The following is a 26,115-nucleotide window of genomic DNA, read 5'->3' on the forward strand; positions in this document are numbered from 1 at the left end:
GGTATCGGCCAGAGTAGCGAACCCACAGCCTCGCAATTTACTTCGTTATGGCACGCTGAATCACTCCAACGTACGCCTGCTTGTGATCCTGCCATTGTTAGTAGCTGTAGAAATGTAGCTCCTAGACATATAGTTAGAGGGATTCCCCAGCCTCATTCCTTTGTAAACGGTGCGTTGTCATAGATATCCGTACACTTTCCTATTTGAGGGGCTCCAACGTACTAATTGAAATCGGGAGTAGCGAATACACTTCTAACTTTCGCACAGCCTGCTGACGCTGTCTGGACACGCTGTCTGGACACGCTGGGGTAGTCTTCCGAGTTTACTGACTGTCCAAAATGCCGAACTTCTCTCTCATTTGAAAATGCTGAAAATGGTACAAGGTTCCTCATGCAGCGTTGAAAGGAGTGTACGGAGTTCTATGACTAGGCATTGCACATATGCCCGTACTCTTGATCCTTGTCTTGTATCCCTTCCCATCTAGCCCGTCTTAAATGATACTATCCCTATTTTAGAAGTTGTACAGTTCCTCATCATTCTCTTCAGCTTCAATACGTGCTGATACGGTATCTTCCCTCATCACTCTCTTCATAAATCTCTTCATCTTCAATACGTGCTGGTACGGTATCTTCCCTCAGCGTTTCCTCGTCATTGTCTTCAAGAGACTGTGGTACGGTATCTACCAGGCCCGCCAGTTCATCGTCAATCTCTTCAGGGCGTTCTTCTACGGTACCCTCCTCATTTTGGAGATCCACTAGTCCCTCATGACTCGCTTCAATATGCTTTTTCACGTTCTCTTTGCGGTCATTTCTCTCTTCCCATTTAGAGGAATCCTCATCCTCGTCAGCCTCTCCAATGCGTCGTAATACCGAATGATGACGGCTTCCTACAGGCTTTTTGTTCCTCAGCTTTTTCTCCGTTGAGCTCATCTGCTTCTTTTCGTCCATCAATTCGTCTTCCTCAAAGGTAATAGAAGTTAAGGAAGTGTCCCTCCTTAGGCGTTTGAACTTCGACCGCGTTAAGTCGGGGGTTAACGACACGATAGGAATCTTTGCAGCATCCCCAATATCCGCACCTTCGAGATACTTTCCTTGAAGCAGTACCTTCCATTGCTTCAGCGAGTTCTCTCTAATCTGGTCGTCATCGGATATTATTATCTTTGATTCCTTGGCTTCAGGGAAGAAAATAGTAGATCCATGCGTCGTAGAGCATCCTTTCAAGTCTCTCTTGTCGTAACACTCCTTGTCGAAGTACTTGGGCCCAAAGCACTCCTTGCATACATGCACGCCTTTCGCAAGAGGGACCTTTGTATTGCATCCAGCGCAATAGAATGGGGGCCACTGATCTGAAGGCGGCTTCCCAAACTTGTCCAGTCTTTTCCACGCCTGCTCAGAATTTTTCGTATCTTGAAGCGCGTTGAAAACCTTTCCAAGTTGAACATACGCGAACCAGTCGTTTGACTCGTCGGAGTCTGACAGTACAGCTATCGAGGCCGCGATCACCTTCACGACCGCTTTCTTCGCTCTAACTGTATCCTTAGAAACCATGTAATAACGTGCCAAACAACAAAACACGGTCGTGTTAACCCAGATATCAGTCTTTTGCTCCAACCTCTTGAGCAGATCAACATCGTGACTCGCCATGTCGAAGGTCTCCTTTACGGAATAAGCAGGCATGGCTTCATTGCTGTTCGCAGCTCTAGCTTTGCCGAGCGTGTTCTCTGCGCGCCTCAAATAGATCTTAGCAAGAGGTTCAATAATGTCGGCGAGATGAGACCACTGAATAGGGTTCCCAGAAACCGCCAGCGGTTTGCCAGACTCCAGAGCTTTCTCCCACTGCTCGATAACGTCATCCTCTCTACTCGCATCTGCGCATTCGTGCAGGATCTGGCCGTACACCTTTCTGATGTGGAATAACTCGGCAGGACTTCCGTTTGCAACATCAATTGCCTGTGTAAAAGTCTTGTCCACCACTTGCTTCCAGTCCTTGTGTTCTTTGGCTCTAACCAGGGATTTTCGGAAACTATCTTCGGCCACGAAATCATATACCAATCGATTCAAGTAAAGTTTGTCAGACTTCTTGACCTCTGTGAGTTCTTTGAGAAGGCCGATTGTTTCGGGCCAGTCCTCCCTTTTATTATACAAGCGCAGTATTTTGAGATACCGCGCATAGCGAGTAGCGTCGTACTTCAAACTTTGACGATACATTGCCGCTGCTTGATCATATTGCTTCTCTTTCCAATATAAGTCTCCCAAATCGAGGAAAGCAATAGCAACAAGCATTTTGTCTGACGAGGCTGGCACCTCTCCTTCGTTCTTGAGATATCTCGCCGTGGCTTTTTCAAGAACCTTTTGAGCCTTCGCATGGGAATTCTCTATGAGTAGCTGTTCAGCAATCGTCTGACAGGCTAAAACACTGCCCTCCCATAGCTTTTCGTCTATATTCTGTACCTCGCGAAGGAGGTGCTTTGCCGCGTTGTTTGCGTTCTTGTCGTATCTATCGCATATGGTGAATATGGTTCTGGCAACCTGAATTTTCCACGACCAGGAATTGTGGCTAGATTTCTTTTCGAATCCGTCCAATTTGGTAGCCCAGTCTCTGATGCGACGGAACTCCTCCCATTGGAGTCGATCGCGGTCTTTTTGACATGGGGACACGTCCTTTTGGTTGCCCATCTACCACGGTCAGTAAAATAGGTCACTCAAGATGGACTAGGGATACATACCCTCGTGACGTACCCATTAAGGAAATATACAGCCGTCAGCTGTTCCCGGCGGGTATATATGTTTTCCAAAAACAAATGCGTAGCCAACCGCTTGGCTGCCGCTTGTAAAAGGATCTCATGGCGACAACTGGCGTTCTTTTTATCATTGAATTCAGTCACCAAAATCTTGCCCGAGCCAACGATACCGTCTACTACTTCCAGGTCTGAGAGCCACTTTGCCATCTCGATCACTCCGGTCGACGTATATAGCCAGCGCTCACGATTTTCCTTTAGCCACAGTCCCTCACTGTTTTGCCAGGATGTATGGCTCATGTGCTCCGCTCTTGTCCAGAATAGTGTGTCGATGCAGTCATCTTCTGTGAACAGCTTGACCAGAAGCGGGCCAATCTTCTCTTTGAGGTCTTTCCTTACTACCTTCCGTTGTGTTTTCTTAAGATGATAGAGCAGATATTTCCCCGCGTTAGGACGAAGCCTTCGAGTTTGTTCATCGCTCTTACTCGTTAGGACCTCTAGATATGTCAATGCTACTCGGATATGAGCATTTTGCTCATCATAACAGATAGTAGGCTTCAAAGGTTGCGAAAACTCGTCCCATAGGATGCGCTGGAGCTCGTCTTTATCATAATCTGCTTTTCGCGGCAATACGTGGGTTAGAAAGCGATGGACCAATTCCACTTCCGCTTCTATGAGCCGCGAAGAAACGGATGTTTCACTCGAGCTCTGCTTGGCCACCAAGCTTTGTTTCTCCAGGATCTGTTTCTTGATCTCGCTGAGCCTGAACTGGATTCTGCCCGACTCATTAGCACTGAGAAGAGGATTCAGTCGACGGTGTAGCGGCATCAGGGAGTCTGTATGCGGTCCAAGAGAAAGCACTGCCTTCATATCGTCTAGGGTGGGTGTGACTTGCGACGTCAACAACCAAAGGATAACCTCGTTGATCTCCTTGATTTCCTCGGACGTAAGCTCTCTGTTGAGTCTTTTAATCTCATTCTCGACTTGCTTCACTCTCGGCTCCTGGACGTTTTGTAAAATTTTGTCTATATCTGTCAGATGATGCTTTGAGCGGAGCTTGTCCAGGATAATCGCCATCCATGCAAAATCGCCCTCCGTCTGCTCCCTGAGAGTCTTTGTGATATCCTTCCTATAGTCCTCGGCTTTGGGGTGATGAGTCCCATCGAATGCGGGCATGTTATCCAGTTTGCGCTGAATGTACGTTTCAATGTCGGAATGATTGTTGATCTTTTTGTCATCGCGGAGGCAAATGCGCCCAAAGGATCCCTCTTTCATGTGCTCCTGCACGCTCGAACTTCTTGTGCTCACAAGGACACGAAATGTTTCCTCTCCACTGTCTACTAGCTGATTCACAAAGGAAATGATATCTTTCAGCATATTGCCTTCCAGGCCATCGATCAGGATGTAGAATGGTCGTTTAACCTTCTTTATTTCCTCGTTTCCCACGAACAACTGCCTCCAGACATCGTAGACGTTTGGATTGTTTCCCATTATTTGACATCTTTCGGCCATTGACTTCATCAAAAGCCCAGAGAACGTGGCACATTGCCATGCCAAGCTCCTCGAGACTAGCGAAAGGAGGCGGTAGCGGTCCATTTGCAGATCGGAAGCGCCGTCATGGAAATAATACGCAATCGAATGATTTGGTTCGATGAAACGTGTCGCGATGTTCGCCATCAAATACGACTTGCCTGTACTTTCCGCGCCCTCAATTAGCAGTATAGGCCGCGTAGGCTTGGAATCTTTCTCTTTGCCGGCAGCATTATCTTCGTCCAGCGCCACCCAGTCCTTAAATTCCTTCAACTCTTTAACCCAATCCCCGGTTTCCGGGATCAGTGACGCTGTGATCTCTTCGAGTCTATTCCGCCACACACGCTTGGGTTCATCATCACCGAAACCTAGAGCTTTTGCAATGGCGATGCGCCACCCGTTCGCATCTGCTGTTGTCTGTTGCTGCTCTAATATCTGCCTGATGTTGCGGACGTTACCATACGACAGGGCCGTTAAAAGGTTATTCTCCTGCTCCACCAATTTCTCCATACCACCAATGAGCTCATCAATGTCGCTTTCACCTAGGAAGCTCTTTTTCATAAGATTTTTCATGACATCTTTACTCGAAGAAGAAATCGAGATACTAAGTCGAAAGACCTTAACGGTACTTTGCAGAAGTTGCGTGGCGATGTATTGGAGCTCCAGAACCTTCTCTCCAAATTCGTCCATTTCGTAGATGTGGAGGCGGCCAATGAAATCGTTGCAGGTTGAGAGGAGCTGGTCGAGCTTATCGAACATTTCCACGTAGTTGATCCAGAATTGGAGGAAGAAGCTGATCGCATTGAAGCAGGACGGTGCCGGTGCGAACGTCTGGCTTGGAGTTAGCATAAACGACTCAGTCCCCCCTTATTCGCGACACGGGATAAACTTTCGAGAAATTGCAACCAACTTACCACCGATGCCGCACTGGCTACACGCTCGCCCAGCCAATTGATACACTTAATGGTATTGGTCACAGTTTTCTCAAACTTCTCGTACTTGGCGCTCTTATCCTTCGATGGTTCCGGCTTCACATTGTGCAAAATCCCGAGAATCTTCGCAGTTGAAACTTTTATGTCGTGCTTGTGCTCATTTTTGTCGCTTTCGGGCTGCGACTTTGGATCGTCCTTTGTTTTAGTTGTACCTCCGCCATGAAAGATGCGCGTAAATCTCCACTTCTTCCTTTTATCATCGGAAGGAGGCTGAGAAAGCCATTCAACATCCTCATTCACTTCTTCCCAGATTTTCTCGATTTTGGCTTGCAACTCCTCATCTCTTGCCTTTTTGCGCCTCTGCGTGCTGCTCTTACGGCCCTGGGAAGCCTTTCTGCTGGCTGACATCGCTCACGAAGCGCAAATCTACTAGAGCTTGAAAATCAAAAACAGGGGTTCGTCGACCTGTCCCAGCAGGATGCTTGCTCGCTTTAATGCTGGCCGTCTTTTCAGCCTCACCGGAATTCGGCTTTGTGGCGTTTTCGTTTTTGCTCGGATGCGGCTGACACGCAGCAATCCTTGGAAACTCCTGCTAATTGATTTAAAGCTTTTTGGCGACTTGACATGGGTGATATGCATCTTGGAACGGATTGAGAATCTTTCCTATTCCAGAACAAACGATGCGCTGTCACATTGCTGATCTACAGTGGCACCCATACCACTACTCCCGTGACTACCACGTGCCCATTTGCTGGGCTTGGGTATAGATTCTTGTTGCCAGCGGTCCTTGGTTTCTCCTCTCAGGAAACTCGACTTAGACAAAATAGAACACGCAGTGGAACATTGTTCGTAGCTGTGGTCTATAAAAACTGCCTTCACAGATTGCTCATGACCGTGGACTGGGGAGGCTTGGCAATCAAAGTGCCCATACGGGAGTTTTGTTAGTTCGCAGGCCGTAGCATTTGAACATTGGTGGAACGCGAACATTATGTCCATGAGCGCCCTGTTTGCTACCGGCAGTGACTGCTGTAGGTGATTGTCATAGCCCAACAGTACCGTAGCATTCAACTAAGAATGGGTCCTTCCCATCTGCAAAATAGAAAATATCCTTGACGGAACAGCTAAGCGCAATCATATAGTAGTGAGTCAGCTTATTTCAATATTGCAAGAAGCGTTCCAAGAAAAGAGTAGGAATATCTAGAATTTAACCTAACTCAAACACCAATTCCCGCATATGGTCGCAATGCCGTACCTAGATCTGTGCCGGTGACCTGAGTTGGCGTTAAGGCACCTCTACGAAAGAAGCAGTCAGGACGATGATTCAGATAATTCACCTTCACCAAGTGCCAGGAGACTAAACATTCCCAGCAGAACTCATGATTACAAGAAGAGCCTAGGTATGGTTAATCTTCTACTTCTTACGGGCTTGAGGGTATACTTGCATGTCATATGAAAGCAACCAGGCCCCTTCTCAATTCGAACATTGCAGTTGGGGCACGCTTTGGTGCTCTTTTCAATGATCGCTTGCGTTTCCTTGTACTTCGGATCTCCATATTCAAGTGAGTCCTCAAACTCAGCACACGTAAGGCCATCATGCCAGGGACGCTCATGGCGAAAGCACATCCTGAACTCACACTCCTGGCACTGTACAGCTGCGAGTGTAGGGTCAATATTGTCGTGTATCTGTCCACTCTCGCACCCCAGAGACAAGCACCAGCGGAAATTAGGTTCCTTGCAGAGTGTGTGGAGAAGCAGACGTTTGTCGTATCTAGACGCCAGAATTAGTCTTAGTCACATCGATGTCACAATATTACCTACTCTCTAAAGGTATCGTCATGGCACAGTTTCTTGATCTCATTATAGGTAAAGAGGCGGTCGCACTGGGGGCACGTAATGTGTTCGAAATTGCCGTTTTCAAGACTGACGGAAATATGTTTTGCCACACATAGCCGGCAGACGTCAAGCGAATGCGTACAGTGCTGGTTTGCGCTGATAGGGTATTCCAACACGGTCCACGTCCAAGGGCCACTGAATCTCCCACACGCTTGGCTCCACTGTTCCCATGAGCCGTAATCGATCTCAAACTTTTCTTCGGCGCACACAAGACACTCCTTTGGAATATTCTGACGCCTTAAAAGATTCAAGAAGAGCGGGATTTGGGATCCTAGTCCACGGTCTAGGTCTCTCAATACAATTGGATCCATTTCGAAATTTGTATCAGCACTCATGGGCTGTCCTGTCAGAGGGCTGTATTCGATGAAGTCGCGCATAAAACCCGTCTTGAAGAGGTGGCGCCAAAGAACATTTGCCCGGGCCAATTGCCATGATTGAGGTCTGGGATTTAGTCGCTGGAGAGCGTGGCGATAACGAAGTAGTTGTTGGTATCTTGGGCAATAAGTTTATGCGCCGTGTATAGTTTCGCAATAGACTTACATGCTGAGGCATCCCTCGATATGCGAAATATCTAAAGAGCGAAATTGCGAAAGATATTGATACATGTCTTCTATCCCTACGATTGAATCATACAGACAGCAGCCCAAGTTGCAGCGAGGCTTTGGCCAAACCCAAGATCCTATGTCGTGCCACCAATTTTGGCAAAGATCTCTAAGCAATCTCTTAAAGAGACACGTCGAACATGTGTCCCCATCAGATTTGGGGTCTCCTCGATGGAAATCTAGTAAGGGAAATTCGGCAAGGTTGCGAAATATAGGGTAAACGTCATTTTCGGTCACCTGAATTTTCAGCCTACAACAGACCGTGCAAGTGTGAAAGCACATTCCACGGTAGATTTGTCGGCTCTTCAATCCTGATATCGTAGGGAGCAGTCTTTCAGCAACATCGAGTTGATGGGAAGACAACAGAGCATCTAAGATGCCAGCTGGAATAGGATCAAGACTTCCGCTTTCGGCGATATCGAGTTCATCAGAACACAACGCATCATCCAAGATACTAGCTGGAAATCGATTCCGACTTTCGCTTTCGGCAATGGTGGTATGCTGTGGTTCTACAGAGCTGTTGCTGATTTCAGCAGTCGTCTCCGTGATACGTACAGCGATGACGCCTCGGAGAGTCTTTGGCTGTGAGGCCCTCGTGCGTGAGTGAGCGGAGTCTCGACGCATATGTTCAAGCTGCAGAGAAAGCTGATGATTCTCCTTCTCGAGATTACTAATGCAATCACTGAACGTCTTGAGGAGGTAGCTGTACTCGGAATGATGACTGTGCAACGAATTGGAATCGACCCTGAAAGCTGCCGCCCAGGATCGTAGACCTTGCCTTGATTGACGAAGGCTTTCGGTAGCCTTGCTATGCTCGAGCTTGATGGAGCTGAAACGCTCGGTTGAACATCCTTTGGCATTTTCCACCACTGGACTGTCGAGCACTGCTCTGGGAGCGGCACAACCCTGAAACTTCTTAGCCGTGTCGTAATTCAAGGACATGATTTTCAGCCGCTCTTGAGTCGCGTGTCAGTTAGATATCAGCCTTTTCATTCCCTGCATGACGGCTCGGCTTACGAATGTCGTATAGGAGTCTATCAAAGAATGCCGATGACTTTCCTGCAACGTCATCATTCTTCCAAGGAGCACGAATCCACTCTGGCTCATCCTCATCTACGAAATCTTCCACATGTTGAGGGGAAGAACGCATTGTGTTGCAGCTGAAGAGTCGGCCAAACTTGATTTTTAAATACGTGAAGCCTGAGCCTTGCGTACTCTGTAGGTATGGCGACTTACTTGAGTTGAGAAACTAAGACGTGATGCAATTGCCGGTCCTCGTCAACTCTTAATATTAGGACCAAGAAAAAGGATGGTTGGGTAGGTAATGCTGTTCGATTGATGTGAAGCGGGGTTGACCTGCAGTGTGCTGGCCTGCCTTCTCAGCCTGTGTGGCGTATTCGCTTTTCCTCATACGCGGCTGCATGCAGAAATCCTTGGACACTCGTGCCAGTCGATCCAAAGCTTTTTGGTGACTTGACATGGGTTATATGCATCTTGGAACGGATTAAGAATCCTTGCTACTCTAGAGCGAACGATGTGCTGTCACGTTGCTGAGCTAAGCCTAGCATACAAAGGTAACTATGTCTACGACAGTGGTACCACCCATTCAAGCACTCTGTGCCATTTCTCCCATGGCTATCACGTGCCCTCTTGCTGGATTAAGGTATGAATTCTTTCCGCCATGCGGAACTCAGTTTCTCTTTTCAGGGAACTCGGCTTCAACTGAATGGAACATGCAATAAGACATCATTCATGGCTATAGCCTGTAAAACTTGCCTTCACGGATCACTCATGATCGGTGCACTGGGGAGGCCTGGTTATCAAAAGGATGCGCGTTTGATTTCGATGGGTGCTCCTGCTGGTTGCGTGTGGTGTTCAACGGCCGGGAAGGAGATCGATACGGTGGACCGCGCGACTATCCTTTACCTGGTGATGATGTTCAGCAACGCTCGTTACCACTGATCTTGGACGAGAGTTCATCTATATCAGGCACTCTACGCGAAAACTCACGTGATATTCACGTGCTGTTTTCTGGGTAGGATATAAATCTTTCCGCTGGGTGGCTCTGAAGCTTCTTCTCCTTCATTGGTAGGAATCAATCTTTTGATCGTTCAGAACTAGACTGAAGTGAGCCGATGGGTCAAAATCTTGGAACTATGGACTCTATGGCTTCGGGGGGCCGGAGGCAGTTCGGTTCGCAAACGAAGAACGAGAAGCTGAAATCGATATGGCGGCCTGTTAGCGGCCTTCAATAACTGACGACTCCGATTCTGATACGGAGGGAAGTGTGGTATGAGAAATGGATGCATGACGACGATGATGTCCAATAGGAGATTTTCACAATCGTCGCCTTCGTTAGGCGATATCCGGTACAACGCTCGCAAGATGATCGAGTCTACTTCACCTAATGCCGCAGGTCAGCTGTATCGGAGATAGTTGACCTCCATGATGAGATTATAGTGCTGAGGTGGAGTTTCGTAGTCCGCCAGCTCCCAGAATCACAGAGACTGTCCATGCCAGTTTCGCTTCTTCTTTCTGAATCAGCCAGCCATCTTCATATTGTCGCTGCTGTTTGATCGTTCTGAACATCTGAAAATCCACCTTGTCCATGCGGCGATAAAGCGTAGATTATCGAATATTGTAGGAAAAACAAATGGTTGAAAGTTGCTCACGTGCTCACATATGAGTGGCAAAGACCGCGATCTGAACTCGGACTTGGAGCTGATTCAAAGGGCAAGCTGCTATGGGGGGTTTGATCGTAAACCTATGGACTCAATTCTTCGCCTTCAATCAAGTTAGCATGCCTAGTCATATATCCCCGTGTGATGACCTGGCCCTCCCCACCCTCCTAAACTCCCGACTCCATTTTGTGAGGTATTCAGCATGTGCTACCCAGTGTATACCAACTCTAATTTTGCCTTTCTCCACCTCCGGTCTCTTCCCATCCCTATTCCGGCTCTTGGCCCTTCCACTTCTCCCTCACAGTCTCAACGTCAATCCCACAGGACTCCGCTCTCCCCACCACCGCCTTCGCCTTCCCAACAACGGGGGCATCAATCATTTTCCCATCCAATGTCCATGCGCCTCGTCCAGCCTCAGCCGCCTTTTCGTCTGCAACCACTACCCGGACCGCCCACTCCAACTCCGCCTCCCCTGGCGAGAACACCCTCTGGCACACCTCCACCTGACTTGGATGAATCGCTTGCTTCCCATTGAACCCCATCCCCTTCCCGTTTAGACACTCTTCCTCCAGTGTCTTCAGCCCCTGAACGCCCGAGTATGCCGTACACACCAAATCGATCGTGCTAGCTAGGTTCGCAGCCCGCGCGGCGGTGGCGATGGCGGAGCGCGCGTAGAGGAACTCGTGGAGGGAGGGTGTGCGGGTTATGCTGAGGTCGAGCGCGAAGTCTTCTGCGGCGAAGATGAGGCCGCTGAGGTAGGGGGAGGCAGCACAGATGGAGGGGAGGTTCTGGATGGCTTTCGCGGACTCGATGAGGGCGATCAGGCGGATGGGTGGGTGATCTGTTGAGGAGGCTGAGGAAGGAGTCGAGGGATGCCGTGTTGGGAGGGTTTGGCGCAGCACGTCGGTCAGGAAGTGGAGGTCTGATGCGGAATTGCATTTGGGCAGGACGAGGGCGTCGAGGTTGGGGGAGTGGAGCTGTGCTCGGTGTGGTGATTAGCGGGTATTATGCAGCATCACTTGGGAGGAGTATAGACGATAGAGTTGGGATTTCGGGAGATGTCTATATACCACTTCTTGTAGATCTGCCAACGCCAGACCACTTTCTACTGAGTTTATCCGCACGGCTTGTTCCCGTATACCAGCTGCTCGCGGTTGTTGGAGGAGATGTCGGAGGTTCTGCCGTGCTTCTACTTTCTTGTTTGGTGTGACAGAGTCTTCAAGGTCATAGGCTATCGTATCAACATTCAGTCCTCGTGATTTGTCGAGCATCTTTTTGGAGGATCCAGGCACTGAGAAGCTGTTAGCTTGAGTACTTCAAGACGAATAGTAAGAACAAGTACCATATAGAAGCGCCCTGCGGATTATTGGAGCAGCCATGTTGGATGCAATTGAGGTCTAATATGAAACACGTATATGTAGAAACTGAAGAGAACCAGTAGGAGGAGGAAGTTGTCGAATGTAGTTGGCATGGCCGAGGTGATCGATGAGATTTCCCCACATTCGCGGAGCTGCTCGAGCTGTTGTTGCATGACTCGCGTCCTGCTCCGCGGCCCCCTTGGCCATAGTGGCAGTCCAAGATCCTCCCGGGTGGGCGAAAAGCTATCAGATTAGCCAGAGTTGCTGCTATAAATGTATATATAAAGGGTTAGAAAATGCAAGTGTGCAAAGCGTGTAGAGACAATGTGGACCTGGTGGTAGACAGCTGAGAATGACACTTTCAAGGTTCGCACGGATTCGTGGATCGCCTGAAATATCTTCTAACGTGCTCTTGTCTATTGAGAAAGGCATTAAGAAAGCCTAGAATATACAATTCATCTCAGCAATACCAGGGTGCCAAACATGAATATTGATGAGTGCCAGGCCCAGTCAGTCGGAAGCTCCTGTGTCACGTGCGTCGCTGGCGGAACAGCAACGTTAGCTTCAACACCACCCCAACGCCATCTACAGCTATTCACGATCGACCATGGAGAACGCCCAAACAGCGCCCCCGCCGGGCTCGCTCAGCTGGAGGTTGAGCAGCCATCCCATCACCCTCCTCACCTTTCTCTTCTTCAGGATATGTACGCATCTTCTGTCCTTTTCTTACTCCTTAGGCTGCAGCTAATAAATCTACAGCAAGTCTCCTCGTCTACCTTCTCGGCCTTCGCCTACTCACAAGTAACTTGTACGTCCCTCTCAGCCTAGAAACACTCGTCTTTCAGCTGCTCCTGCCTCGATTATTTCCTCAAAACCCCAAACCCAGAATCTCACGATCTTACCCAACCCCAGACTAACACCCTTCTAGCGTGATGGTCTCCATAATCACCATCCTCCTCCTCGCTGCCGACTTCTACTACCTCAAAAATATCGCTGGACGACGGCTGGTTGGGCTACGGTGGTGGAATGAAGTCGACACCGCGACCGGGGACTCGCGCTGGGTGTTCGAGAGCCACGACCCCGAGACCCGCACCATCAACGCGACGGACAAGCGGTTCTTCTGGCTCGCGCTATATGCACAACCGGTGCTGTGGGTGCTGCTAGCAATCGTGGCAGTGGCGAGCTTGGAGCCTATTTGGTTGACGTTGGTTGGTGAGTACAAAATTACAGGGTGGTCCACGGGGAGTTCTGGATCGGATGAGACTAACATGGATAATAGTCATTGCGCTCGTTCTCACGATCACTAATACCCTTGCGTTCTCGCGCTGCGATAAGTTCAGCATGGCGTCCAGTGCTGTTTATGGGTCTGGTTTCGCACGGAATCTTGCTGGAGGCATGGTTAGTAGTTGGTTCAGGCGGTGATGAACGGGCGAGGATATGCACTGCCTGAGTTGTCAAGAAAGGAGATGTTTTTGTGGAGTGTGCTATTGGACTTTTGGGAAATCAGTCTAAGATTACTGAGCGCTGGAAGTCCAGCTGATATTCGCTAGCTCTTGTATCAAAATGTATACAAAATTACAGCCCAATTCCTGAACATGATTAAAAGACGTGTGGGAGTAATAACTACTAACAGGTGTCATCGTGTCATGCTTGTAAGTAATGACACACAATGTTCAAAGTTTGATCTATCGGGTCCAAGATGCTATTGCTCCCATTAGATAGGCTCGATGATCTACTCGTAAGTCAATCCAAACCCATCAAAATGCCCCTCTTACCTTTGATTAGGCTAATATTCGAACCGGTTATGTTGGCGAGTGGAACATGTTCAGCCTTGCAGGAATAAAACATAATCTCATACGGAAACAACGGCACGAGGGGCCAGTTCATCGATATAAATGTCACCACAGTCGTGTTGTGCACACAGTCACAGACAGTAGCGGCAATATCATCAACGATCTCAAAATCACCCCTTCCTCCGGCACTTCTCGGACCCTTACAGACAGCGCAACCAGCACTGCATCCGGAAATGCGCCGGCGTCCTACTCTGGAGGTCTGAGTAGTGGCGCAACGGCAGGAGTCAATGTCGGTGCTGGACTGGGTGGGTTGCTTCTCATCGGCGGCCCTATTCTCCTCTTTCTGCATCGCCGCCAAAAAAAAAGAAAACGACTGTCTCAACCCTATCCCGAGGCCGATCTTATTGTGCCAGGGCAACTTAAGCCAGAGCTTTCAGATGATCCGGTGCCACGAAAGGAGATGTCTGGGAGTCCAGTGGAACAAGTGAAGATAGAGCCTCAGGAACTGCCGGTGCCGTGGCCGAGGTATGAGATGGAGGCAGACTCAAGGGGGTTCGCACATCGGTCAGTCCCTGAATGATCTTCAGAATACCAGGTGGTCCATGTCGCAGTCATAATGATTTGAATACACGGAAATTTATTTACACTAACACTCATCTCATCTGCTCTCTGGCGAATTGCTACTCAAGCTTACCCAGACGTCATTGTCGTATATACCGGCCGATCATACTCTCTTCCCTGAAACGCAGTCCGTTGCTACCCACATTAGCACAACTCATCCTCCCGTTTCAAAATAGCTTACCTGCTTCACTATGTAAGCATTTGACAGCTCGAAGAAGTCCTTATCCTCAAGGTCGTCGTAATTCCCCGCATACTGCGACTAGTTAACTTTCCAACTCATTGCCACTCTATATTTATCTTACTTCTTGCTTAATCTGACCCAGTAACGCATTGATATCAGGAGTGTCGCTCTCCGGCACGCCATCCCAGCTCGGCTCGGCGCGCAGCCGGAAGTTTTGCTCGAAGACCGGTTTCATGAGCTTTCCTTTCACCTCATTGCCGCTCAAGACCATGACTCGGTGGAACCGGCCGAAACGTTTCTTCACTCGGACCTTCGGCGCACGTTTAGTGAGTTTAGGGGTCTGAGGTGGGCGAACCAGTAAACATACATGGACGCGAAAACTGAAGTCTAGCAGGCTTTCCAATGCATAGACCCCTTCTTTTTCGTTTTCCTCGGCCGTTTTAGGATCGTCTTTTGCCTTCTTCGCACCATCGTCCTCCGGCGCCGCCATATCATCATCAGTCTTAACACTACCTTTATCCGACTTTGTCACTTCAGCGTCAGCCCTCTCCCCCTTCTCCTTCCGCCTCGGAAACAGCGCCACCGGAACCGCCCGCTTCACAACCACATGCCTCTTAACCGTCTGCTTCAAATCCGGCGTCAGCATCTTCGTATCCCCGTGGGTGCCAGCCCAGAACCACTGATACACCGGACGCTCTTCCGCCTCATTGAGCTTTTGCTCCCTAGGCACCGTGGGCCTTTCTTGCGAAGCAGGTTCTTTCTTCACCGGGGCGGTCACCGCCTGTGAATCACGCAGGCTTCCCACGTGAGTAATCCGATGCGCGCTCAAACTCCACGTCGCCAGCGCATACTCCACCGTCAGCGTCCTAGACCGATTCAGCCCCAAGGACACATTCGCGGACGGCATTTGAGAGAGCGAGAGGCCCACGGTGCCGGACACGCTGGTCTCGGTGCCGCGCGTCACGGTTAGTGCGGCGGAGGGGTCTGATTCGGGCTTCATTGCAAGGTCTTCGTCGGGCCGAGGGGAGAGGTACTGGAGGCAGATGGAGTGGAAGAAGGGGTCGTGCCCGTCTCTGGATTACGTAGTCGATGTGAGTTGAGCGAGGAAAGTGAGGTGGTCGCACTGGGCGTGAAAAAAGTAACGCACTCATCAAGCAGTCTTCCTCGTGTGTACACCTGTCTGCCACTGCTTCAACGAGTTTCGACATAGCCCAAAGTCAACAGCTTCTATCGCGTTTATATTTCTGAAAATGTATTGAAGCACCCCACGCAGTGGCAGACAGGTGTACACACGAGGAAGAATGCTTTGTAAGTGTACCACTTTTTTCACGCCCAGCGTAGTGGGTTGGGGAAGACTGTAGCTCACCCTGTCTGGTTCTCGTAGTTCAAGATGGTAGTCTCCATGTTGAAGCGGATGGCGATGTGGTATTTCCCATGGTGGCGTTCGATTGTTATGAGAGGGTCGAGGATGAAGATTGAAGCATAGGGCTTAGGTGTGTTGAGAGGGCCGGGGAAAGAGGTTTTGGAGGTAGCATTGGATGTTTGAGGTTTCCTCGGCGTCTTTTTGGCGCGCTCCTCTTCTGCGCATCATACTGTCCGAGAATATCCTATATATTCTGGGCACTGCGGAGATGGACGCTGTAGGGCAGAGGAGACTCTATGGTATGGATGAAAGGCTGAGGTTGTTGTGTCCCCTGTCAAGCAGCTGTCGACCCCAGCAACTGACGCATGCACGTCGATGGTTCGAGGATGTGCCCCAGCCAGCCACATCGAAGCGAGTCATGTCGCGACCAGTCGTGGTATTTCATCTTCTGCTACCCCTACTTAGTGGAAAGCTGTCTTACAGCATCTCTTCACGTCCGGTGAACTAGCGCGGAAACTGAGTCGACCCCTGTAAACCTCCTTTTCTGGGCTAATAGTCAGCTGGCTTGAAGATTCATTGGCTAGGCAGCTGTTAATCCTCCCTAAGGGCGTCCGGAATTGCTACCTTATACGGTAAGTCTGTGGCTTGATTTTAGCGCTAGTTCACCGGACGTAAACATGCTGTACTCCAGGGATAGGCGAAAGAGCGCATCTCGCAGGTGGCCACGTCACTCATTGGATTTCGACTTTCAGCCGCAAGCTCCGTATTGGAATTGATCAGATCCCTTTTTTGTTGCATGGTTCGAGTATTCCAGTTCGTTCGTCCTGCTCTGTTGCAAATGGTGCATCTTTCAATGCTTCATACACTTCGTCGTTAGGACTAATACACTTCGTCGTCACCGTTTCTCAACGTTTTACCCGCCATCAGAATACAATACCTCGTTACAAAATTGCGTACACTCGTTCACCGCTGCATGAGGAGCCTCATAGTATTTTCAGCATTCCGCATCAGAGAGAAGCTCGGCATTTTGAACAACTAGCAAACTCGCGAGGCTACCCCAGTCAGTGTCAGCAGGGTGTAATAACGCGCAGAAGAGAAGGACTCTCCCAAACATCCCCATCCCATACTTTACTCATGGCTCCTTTCACACGCTTCCTCAAACACCGTCTCCGCAACAAGAAAACCACCACTTCGTCCTCAAATCCCACAACATCGACATCCTACGCAACCTCAACGCCTCGCCCAACAACCCCCAAGCAACTCCGCCCTCCCGCTTCCTCGGGTACAAACGCGAGCGATAGCGCATCAGACTCCGACACCTCAGCAGACTCACCGGCGAATCCCTTATCCGAAGACATCCACACCGCAAAAGATGTCCACGCCCTCGTCCTCCGCGCCGTCAAAGGAAGTCCAGAGCACTCCTTGCAACCCATCCTAGAAGCGCGCGGGAATGATCTCCGCGTCACGGAAGCAATCGTGCTCGCAGCCAAGCAAGACAAGTACCATGGGGAGGAAATGGTGCAGATGCTTCTGCAACACGCAAAAAAGCAGCAAGGCGCAACGGGGAAATCAGTCATCGACGATAACGCACTCCTAGCCGTCTTGAACCCCAATTTCGACGAAGAGACGCAGGCATTAGCAGTGCTGGGGTTCTGGAGACAGGTCGCGGTCCCTGTGTTTAAGCTGCAGAGGGTGGTGGGTGCATCGGGGAAGGGGATGGAGGTTATGGAGATGCTGCTGCGCGAACGCGACGCAGCAGCCGCCTCCTCTTCCTCCTCTTCCTCCTCTTCCTCCTCTTCCTTCTCCTCTTCTTCCTCATCCTCTTCGTCAAAGTCGATTCGCATCACGGAGGGGTGGATGATCGCAGCAGCGCAAAATCACAAGTGCGGAGCTGAGCTCATGGCCCTGCTCCTCCATTGCGAACCAAGGCCCAGTAAGGATGTTCGCATCACAGAGGACGTGCTGGAGACGGCCGCGGGGAACGAGGGTGCCGCGGAGGGGATATTCGAGCTGCTATCTCGTGAGAGGCCGGACGAGCTTCTCATTACGCCCAGGGTGCTGCTGGCAGCTTGCAACAACGAGAAATCCGCAAAGAGGATCACGGAGATACTGCTCCTCGCGAACGAAGGGAAGACGATTCGAATCACCGCGAGTATGGTAGAGGCAACGAGGGAGGATAAATCGAGTAGGCGTTCGTTCAATTGGGTCCCTAAGCATCTGAGAGGGAAGTTGGAACTTGGTGAAGAGCCAGATAAAGGCAATATGATGAAGCAGACTATTAAGAAGATCATTAGCCAGTTTGGCGACGAGGCGAGATTTACGGCACAGGCGCTGAGTGCGCTTGCGGTGCTTGAAGATACGAGGTTGTTGGAGGATTGGTTGTTGGCAAAGCGGTTTGAGATCCCCCGGAGCATGGTAGAGGCTGCGGCTGCGAACCCGGACGCAGGGATGAAGATGCTGGAGATGCTGCTCCATGAACGGGGCAATGAGGTCAAAATCACTGAAAGAGTGCTCGTAGCCGCCGTAGGCAATGAGCGGGTTGGGTTGGATATCGTTCAATTGCTGTTCCGTGAACGCCCAGATGAGGCACGTGTCACGGAACGGATGCTAGAGGTCGCAGCTCGAGGGACTGAGTATGGGGATCCTGACATGCTGAAGCTACTTCTCAGCCACGCCGAGGATGGCCTGCGTATGACGACTAAGATGGTGGAGAACGCTACCTTGAAAAGATACGGAGGTGATGACGTGCTCGCAATCTTGCTCAAGGCAGGGACGCATGATATACAGATTACGGTAAAGCTGGTCGCGGAGGCCTGTGATCATTTCAGCCATAGTAATTATATTTACAAGAAGAACCTCAAAATATTGCTACAAGAGGGACAGGGGCTACGTGTAAGCCGGGAAGCAGCACTAGCTTTCACCAAGTTCGGCAATCCGGATATTATAGCCCTGTTTCTCCAGAAGATTCCAGACGACGAGAACCTTATAGAGGCTGCGCTTATAGCAGCGACGAAGACCGTTTTCCATCGCGAGGAGATTCTGGCAGTGCTTCTTGCTCAAAATTGGAAAAGTGTGATGATGACTAAGCGCGTCGTGATGGAAGCCGATGGAGACCGTTCTGATAGGGATAGGCTGGGAAAGCTACTTGAGCAGCTTCTTCAGAAGTACGGGGACGCGGTTCAATTCGGCGAAGGGGCCCTTGAGGCGATAATGCAGCGCTGCGGCCCCAACACCATTCAAATGCTATTGCACAAGAAAAGTAACATTCGGATCACTTCGGGGATGATAGAATCGCCCGCTAAGGGCAAGTTCAAGGCAGCTGAGGTTATAGAGCTTCTTCTCCGAGAGTGCGGGAGCGAGATACGCATTACAGAGGGTACAATAGAAGCAGCTATGAGCCATGGATTCGCGGGCGGTCAAATCCTGCTCCTGCTTCTAACTGAACGCGGAAAAGAGATCCAAGTCACCGAGTCACTAATGACATACGCCGCCCGAGAGTCGCGGCATCTTTGGAGCTGGCTTGTTTTGCACTCAGATCGAGATATACAGATGACAGAGCGGGTTGTAGAAGAAGTTGTCGGCAACGAGCAGATTGGCGACGAAATGTTGGTGGAGCTACTCACCGAGTATAATGATGTCCAAATCACCGAGAGAGTCTTAGAGGCCGCTGCCAGAAACTTTGGTAGAGGGCTAAAGATCTTAGTAACGCTTCTACATGAGCGAGGGGACGATTGCTATATCACCGAGAGAGTCTTAGAAGCCGCTGCCGGGAACGTGAGAGAAGGTCTGAAGATCCTGGGAATGCTTATATATGAGCGAGGGGACGATTTTTATATCACGGAACGAGTTATGGAGGCAGCCGCCCGGAACACCGAAAGCGGTGCAAATATTATGAATTTCCTTCTCAAAGAGCGACCCGATGAGGCCGTGATAACAGAGAGAGTTCTGGAAGCCGCAGTGGGTAACCTGGAAATTGGAGACAAGATACTGGAATTTATATTTCGTGAATACGGTGATGATATCGAAATCTCCGAAAGAGTGCTCGAGGCAGCAAGCCGGAACGAGAAAAAAGGCGGAGAGATCATCGACATCATTCTCCGTAGATCGAACCAAAGCTTTACGATAAGCGAAAGAGTACTGGAGGCAGCAGCGGGGAACTCGTGGTGTGGCGACGAAATTGTGCGACATTTCATTAGCAAATTGGACACCGAGATCCAGATGACCTCCAAAGTACTAGGAGCGGCCATAGGAAATGGCACCGCAATGACGCTTCTGCACAACTGCACATATAGAGTTCAGCTCACGGAACGTGCAATAGAAGCATGTGTCAGAGAAGAGAAAAGCCTAATGGCATACGCTGGCTGGGCAATCATGCTTGAGTTTGTCCGCTCACGAATCGAAGACGTTCAACTCACTGAGAGGGCCATCGAGCTCATTGCAAGAACATGGCCTTTCATGTTAAAGGAGCTTCTTCAGGAGAAAAAGAAAGAGATTAAAATCACCCAGAGGGTGTTGGAAGAATGTGCTGCAGGTAAAGACGACGACAAGGGAGAAGGGTTGGAACGCCTTCTTCGGGTAACCCCTAGTCGAGTGACTGCCCGTATCGTAGAATCTGCCGCTGCAAATGAGCGAAAGGGAGACAAGATTATCAAAATGCTTCTCGAGGAGTTTGGTGACGAGTTCAAGGTCACCGAAAAGATAATGAGGAAAGCTGTTAGAAATGAAGGAAGTGGTGCGCAGATCATAGCCGTGTTTCTCCGGGAACGAGGCCAGAGCGGAGAGATACAGATCAATACGAGACTGATAGAAGAAGCTGCCATGAACCAAAAGAACGGCGACGAAATCATCGACCTACTTTTACAAGAAAGCGATGGCAGCATTCAACTTACTGACACCATAGCTGAGATAGCTGCCGGAAATGAAGGACGCAATGAAAGGATGTTAGAGACATTCCGGATGAGAATGCGGTGTTGAACTGGACACGAGCTCGTGCACGTAATTCTTTTTATGTAAAATAATCTAAGTTAGATGCTGGACGAGACCCAGCCCGCCTAGGCTAGGACAACAAACGCGTTCGGAGCTCTTGAGCTCATCCTGCTTTACACGTCTTAGGTAGACTTCCGCAACATGAATCCCAAATTTCCGGCAGTCGCACGTTGAATGACTGAAAGTAGCTGAATTGCCACGGATGTAGTTGCTCCTCCGTCGATAAGATTGACGAGGCTATGTTGAAGAGATTCAAGACATTATCGAGAGCATGCTCTTCCGTTATCATCGAAATAGGTTCCTGTGGCCAGCTAATTTGGAAATTTCGATAGCGATAAATGCCTTAACTACCGACAGCGCAATTTTGGCCTTCTCATCTGCTATTACGTTGCTTATTTATTTACCTCCCATATAGACGCTCTTTTGCACACAACAAAAGAAAAAGCCTCTACTCAAGTACTTCACAATGAGCCACCCTTTTATAGTTGGCTAACTGTCAGTCAAATTGGTTCTGTTGATTGATGGTGTCTATCTGGCTGAGTATGTACACAGAGAGTCCTCCTCCGGGTACCTACTGCCTACCAGGTTGCAAATCTCATCTAGGCCACTGCTAGGCTACTACTAGGCAGTTACTAGGCAACTGATTCGTTCAGGATAAGAATCTGTGTTTCTCAAAATGACCTGGGGGCCAGATTGGACCCGTAGGGATGGGAAAAATAGATTCTGTAGATGACCCTTGTGGTAAGTGGCCAACGACTCCATGGCCCGGAAACATGCATTCTTCAGCTGACATTTCTGTCAAAGCACTTTCAGTTTGGTTTATCTATGAATGTTAGTATTTCTGTTGTATTTGCCATTAATTCAATCGACTTACCCCCCATAGCTTTCCTTTGTCATAACGATAAGCGGACATGAATACGATTCTTTGTTCATCCTATGTCGACTCAGTAAGCTGTTCCATATGTTTTCATTGACTGAGAACTTACTGGGCCAGATGTATGGGTTTCCCACCCATCAACCTTCGATGAACTCGTCCTTCCGAAGTCGGCGCCTCCACCTCCATATCCCGGAACTGTCACTTTACCCCCAATAGTGAGCTCGCTCTTCTGACTGTTGAGAACACTAATATATGCTGTTTTCGTTGTGATCAAAGATCTGATGAGCCACAAGCCTCGGTCCAGCTCCTTCGCCCAGTTCGATTTGAGTGCGTCTACGTTGTCGTCGATCCATCGTTTGAACGACGTCTCTCCTGATTCGAACCATGTTTTGGTAATGGGGTTTTCCACTACTAGAATTGCTCCCTTGGAATTTTTCTTAGATAGGCCGAATTTGACCTCGGCGTTCACAGGTAAAACAGCGCTGATTCTTGTTAGTCCCTATGAAAAACGTCTTCAGCTGGAAGTAACACTTACTCTACCTTCGCGTTGGTGGAAAGGTCAGTACTCGTGACATTTGCAGTGATTCTAGCGCTCCATTCGGTGTTGCTGGCTGAGCGGATGGCAGGCACGCCAGTGGAAAAAGGTTTGAGGAGCTTCTGGCGGTTGTAGGCTCTTTGATTCGCCTTTGCGATATCCTTCGGATCCGTTATCTGGGCAATGACCTGCCAAGTCCCATCATCGTTGAAACATCCAAGTTGCCCCAGTTTCACATCCTTAGTTGAAGGAGGGAGCCAAGGGGCGGTGCCTAGTTGCCATACCGCCATCTGCTCGGTATATATCGATTGCTGACCCTTAGGGCCGAACAATGTAAAGCTTTCAGTCCCACTGTGAGTGTACAAGTCAGTTATGTGCTTTACTGTACGTTGGAAGCTTGCTTGAAAGGCTTGAATCGCGTCAGAAAGACGTTGCAAAGACAAAACCTTACCTAGATTGTGAATCATTCGGTGGCAGACTTCCAGGCCAAAAGTAAGGGAAGTTTTCCTTGTTCTTTGAAACAGGGAAGCGTCCTTGAAAGTCCTGGAATATGCTCTGCGAAAATGGGCAGGCGGGTTGTCCACACGCAATGCAGAGACCAGAGGCGCCATCTAGCGTCCCTGAAGTCGTATCCTGAGACTGATAGTGGTCTCCAGTCTCCGTTTGTGAAGACCAATATCCACCTCTCGCCGATGTCCGCTCACTCTTGCTTCCTGACATGCCTGTACTTGCGGTAGATGGAGGTTGTCTGAAGTCATCATATATTGCTCCAGATGAAGAGCAATCTTTTTCACTTTTTCCACAGGCAGCGCAAATCGTTGAGCCTGATTGTGAAGAGAAAGAGTGATCGGACAAGGCCTTCATACCGGCAGAAGTGTTCTGCTGACTGTTCTGATTGATGGAACTGCTCGAAAATCCCTTGGTGGTTGTTGTCGCACTGGATTGATTCGTCCTTTGCTCGCTTCGAGACGATGTCGTGTTTGTATTTTGTTGGCTTCGGGATGATGTTGTGTCTGTATTCTGCGCCTTGCCTGAACCATCGGACCCATTTGAGGTTTGGCTGTGTCCTCCAGAAGATTGATTTCCATTCTGGGTCTGTCCGCCAAACTGGTTTGAGCCCCGGTTCGTAGTTTGAGATGAATCCTGACGTTTCTGATTTAAGGCGCTACTTGAACCATCGGACCCATTCGCGCTTTGGCTGTGTCCTCCAAAAGATTGATTTCCATTCTGGGCCTGTCCGCCAGACTGGTTTGAGCCCCGGTTCGTGGTTTGAGATGGATCCTGACGTGTCTGATTGAAGGCGCTACTTGAACCATTACGGGTAGTTTGTTCACCCGTTCTCGACAAGCCCTTGTTGACGGAGTCCGTCCCCGACCGTGCGGCATCTTCCCCGGACTGTCTCACAGTTCTCCTTGAACCCGAGTTCTCGAGTTGGTTTTGGCTAGTATCATTAAGCGCTTGTGTTGAGCTTCTCGGAAAAACCACTAACCTGCTGCTACTGGAACCGCGATTCTTCTGTTCGGTGCCTCCTCTATCTGCGCGAGCAATCCCCCCATTTGAATCTTCGACATTCCCATCACCATCATTTATCTCTATCTTAGTAGTCGTTGTCGTGCTGTGTGTTTCTATCGTCTTAGTGACCTTTCCCTTGCTTGATGCGTGGTCCTGGGATGCGTGGTCCTGGGAAGTTTCGTCGCCGTCTCGGAAGCGAACAACTTTATCAGCATCGTTCCGACCGTTTGTATCCTGAGATTCTTGGCTCTTATTGTGGTCGTAACTGCTCCAATTGTTGTTCCATTCATTTCTGCTCTCGGTTGTCGAGTAGTTGCTCCACACATCATCGATGAATGATCCAAAGCTCTGCGATTTTTGGTCTGACAAGTATCTTCCTCCATGTTCAAGCGGAGTGTATAATGCCTTGCTGTCTTTGGGATCGCCGGAGAGACTAACGGCGGTTGAGCGAGAAGCCGGCAAGTAATGGAGACCGCCATCAGCTGGAAGTGGAGCAGTCATGACCGATAGATAATCTTCAAATGGATTGCCCCATTCGCCGATGACAGAAGCAGAGTTGATTGAGCCGCCATAAACATGAACCCCGACAGATTTCGTGAACGAATCGGTTTTCAGAAAAACGGGGGAACCGGAGTTACCTAAACCACAGAAGGGTCAGCAAGCAAAATAGAAAGGCTCAGGCTACTCTCTCACCTCCATAGGTATCGATGGTGTATTCCAACATTCTCAAGTCCTGCTCGGCGAGGTTAAAACTCTCCTAAGCGTTGTTAGCACCGAGGTTAATCTTCAGACAATCTGCTCACTCACTTCGACGAACATCTCATGCATGAGGGCGCCTCTTTCGCCATCATGTTCGAGATCACCAGGATAGCCGACGACTCCTAGCATATTCGTACCACTGGTAGGAGTCTCCATGAACTCGATTGGCTCAATGCCTTCGAACGGTTTGTTAAGCTTGACAAATCCTACATCGAATGGTTTGGCCCCTTTTCGAGTGAGCCAGCCTGCTGTGGTGACACATCTGACACCGGTGCGGAACTGAACTCCAGGGGTTCCGATAGACTTCTTACCCTCGTACCCGATGTACGCTTTGATAACAGCTGCACGACCAAACTTGGGTCCATGGTTGAAGACGATGTGGCCAGCCGTCACCATTAGGTCAGGGCGGATTAGCCAGCCAGTTCCCATAGCCCACCCATTCGAATATTCGTATTGCGCAAATATTTTGACGATCGCTATATTCTCGTAAGGACGCAAATCGGGCAAAATACGACAAAAGTTGTGTACACTTACAGCGATACTTCCCTCCAGGGGCGTAATCTTCCGGCTTCACTGGTGTTCGCTCATCCTCACCAACCACCGACTCTGAGCCCGGATTGATGGACTTCATCCATTGTGCTTCTGCCGGGGGCTCTTCTTCAGCTGACGCTAGATCCCATACACCTGCCACGAGATTGCGAAGTTCAAAATCCTTCTTTTGAAGGTTCGAAGCACTCGACAAGATGTCATGGGATTGGTCGACACGAGAGTTGATGAAAGGCATTTCGTCGTTGGTTTGTTTGTTTTATGAGGAACAAAGCTGCGGTAACAAGTGCTGGACATTCGAGTCTGATGTGGCCTCAAGTCATTCATTTATACTTGAATCTGTTCCTGGTCGGTCAGATATGGCTGCATATGATTCGAACGTGTAGGTTCCGTCGTGTATGCTCTAATCTAATGAAAGTCGCTTGCATGACTATCGGCTTGCATATTTTCCTTGCAAATATTCACGGCTTGGAGCAGATCGGTCACAGTTCGCGTCACGAAAGACCAACAAGGCCTCAGCGTCCTTGTTGCACTCTACATGGCGCCCGTTGCCGATTGGCATTTGACACAGTTGAGCTCGCTAAGAAGACTGCACTCGGTCTCCTCCAGCTTGCATCTCGACTCCTGCAGCTAGGACATCTGCTGATCCATCGTCTGCGAAGCTTTCGCCTCCTTGTCGCGCTCCGCATCGTCTCCGCTGCCAATTGACCTTTGATGCAGTTGAGCTCGCTAAGAAGACTGCAGCTGGTCCATCCACCTTGCATCTCGACTCCTGCAGCTAGAGAATCTGCTGATCCATCGTCTGCAAAGCCTTCCCCTTCCTTGTCACACTCCGCGTCGTCTCCATTGCCAATTGGCCGTTGATACAGTTGAACTCGCTAAGAAGACTGCAGCTGGTCCCCTCCAACTTGCATCGCGACTCCTGCAGCCAAGACATCTGCTGATCCATCGTTTGCGAAGCCTTCGCCTCCCGTTGTACTCCATAACGTCTCGGTTGCCAATGAGCATTTGACATGGCTGAGTTCGCTTAGAAGACGGTACTCGTCATTTTCGTGCTTTCGTATACCCCACTGCTGATGCAGATATTCAGCTGGTAACTTCCTACATCAACCAGGGACTCTTATCACCAGCGACGATCACCCCTCAGTCCGATACGAGCTGGTGCTTAGGACATGACTTTGATCTAGACCGAGCTCCGAGCACTTCGAA

At 49.6% G+C, this 26,115-nt stretch overlaps 9 protein-coding genes across 9 annotated transcripts; 4 read left to right on the top strand and 5 right to left on the bottom strand.

Annotated features, from left to right (window-relative positions):
* Positions 1-265: 265 nt before the first annotated feature.
* On the bottom strand, positions 266-5,607 carry BDZ99DRAFT_501497 (uncharacterized protein; the record flags this gene model as incomplete). Its single annotated transcript, XM_033723819.1, has 3 exons — positions 266-2,675; positions 2,726-5,098; positions 5,182-5,607. The coding sequence occupies 3 exons, from the start codon at positions 5,605-5,607 to the stop codon at positions 549-551; spliced, it is 4,926 nt and encodes a 1,641-aa protein (XP_033572914.1). The 3' UTR covers positions 266-548.
* Positions 5,608-6,413: 806 nt separating this feature from the next.
* On the bottom strand, positions 6,414-7,403 carry BDZ99DRAFT_395267 (uncharacterized protein; the record flags this gene model as incomplete). The annotated part of the gene is made up of 3 exons (XM_033715939.1): positions 6,414-6,572; positions 6,622-6,967; positions 7,018-7,403. 3 exons carry the CDS (start codon positions 7,401-7,403, stop codon positions 6,414-6,416), a joined length of 891 nt encoding a protein of 296 aa, XP_033572915.1.
* Positions 7,404-9,230: 1,827 nt separating this feature from the next.
* Positions 9,231-9,734, top strand: BDZ99DRAFT_100641 (uncharacterized protein). Its single transcript, XM_033712316.1, has one exon. The coding sequence runs from the start codon at positions 9,360-9,362 to the stop codon at positions 9,654-9,656; it is 297 nt and encodes a 98-aa protein (XP_033572916.1). The 5' UTR covers positions 9,231-9,359; the 3' UTR covers positions 9,657-9,734.
* A 586-nt stretch (positions 9,735-10,320) lies between these two features.
* On the bottom strand, positions 10,321-11,842 carry BDZ99DRAFT_466258 (beta subunit of citrate lyase). The gene is made up of 3 exons (XM_033720732.1): positions 11,718-11,842; positions 11,446-11,666; positions 10,321-11,352 (listed from the first exon to the last, which is right to left on the bottom strand). Exons 1-3 carry the CDS (start codon positions 11,752-11,754, stop codon positions 10,642-10,644), a joined length of 969 nt encoding a protein of 322 aa, XP_033572917.1. The 5' UTR covers positions 11,755-11,842; the 3' UTR covers positions 10,321-10,641.
* A 498-nt stretch (positions 11,843-12,340) lies between these two features.
* BDZ99DRAFT_394819 (DUF846-domain-containing protein) lies at positions 12,341-13,155 on the top strand (the record flags this gene model as incomplete). Its single annotated transcript, XM_033715921.1, has 4 exons — positions 12,341-12,437; positions 12,493-12,541; positions 12,662-12,964; positions 12,996-13,155. The coding sequence occupies 4 exons, from the start codon at positions 12,341-12,343 to the stop codon at positions 13,153-13,155; spliced, it is 609 nt and encodes a 202-aa protein (XP_033572918.1).
* A 334-nt stretch (positions 13,156-13,489) lies between these two features.
* On the top strand, positions 13,490-14,273 carry BDZ99DRAFT_100672 (uncharacterized protein). The gene has a single exon (XM_033712317.1). The coding sequence runs from the start codon at positions 13,555-13,557 to the stop codon at positions 14,104-14,106; it is 552 nt and encodes a 183-aa protein (XP_033572919.1). The 5' UTR covers positions 13,490-13,554; the 3' UTR covers positions 14,107-14,273.
* BDZ99DRAFT_466262 (uncharacterized protein) lies at positions 14,132-15,982 on the bottom strand. The gene is made up of 5 exons (XM_033720733.1): positions 15,695-15,982; positions 14,696-15,401; positions 14,450-14,638; positions 14,329-14,400; positions 14,132-14,282 (listed from the first exon to the last, which is right to left on the bottom strand). The coding sequence occupies exons 1-5, from the start codon at positions 15,730-15,732 to the stop codon at positions 14,217-14,219; spliced, it is 1,071 nt and encodes a 356-aa protein (XP_033572920.1). The 5' UTR covers positions 15,733-15,982; the 3' UTR covers positions 14,132-14,216.
* Positions 15,983-17,529: 1,547 nt separating this feature from the next.
* On the top strand, positions 17,530-19,945 carry BDZ99DRAFT_423335 (uncharacterized protein; the record flags this gene model as incomplete). The annotated part of the gene is made up of 2 exons (XM_033717017.1): positions 17,530-18,244; positions 19,016-19,945. Coding segments are annotated over exons 1-2 (1,626 nt in total), but the record flags the coding sequence as incomplete, so codon positions are not given.
* Positions 19,946-21,326: 1,381 nt separating this feature from the next.
* Positions 21,327-25,144, bottom strand: BDZ99DRAFT_479970 (uncharacterized protein; the record flags this gene model as incomplete). Its single annotated transcript, XM_033722306.1, has 8 exons — positions 21,327-21,500; positions 21,552-21,611; positions 21,664-22,036; positions 22,090-22,440; positions 22,541-24,239; positions 24,295-24,358; positions 24,409-24,836; positions 24,895-25,144. 8 exons carry the CDS (start codon positions 25,142-25,144, stop codon positions 21,327-21,329), a joined length of 3,399 nt encoding a protein of 1,132 aa, XP_033572922.1.
* Between the last annotated feature and the right edge of the window lie 971 nt (positions 25,145-26,115).

The sequence above is a fragment of the Mytilinidion resinicola genome, assembly GCF_010093595.1.
Source record: "Mytilinidion resinicola strain CBS 304.34 unplaced genomic scaffold BDZ99scaffold_17, whole genome shotgun sequence".
NCBI lineage: Eukaryota > Fungi > Ascomycota > Dothideomycetes > Mytilinidiales > Mytilinidiaceae > Mytilinidion > Mytilinidion resinicola.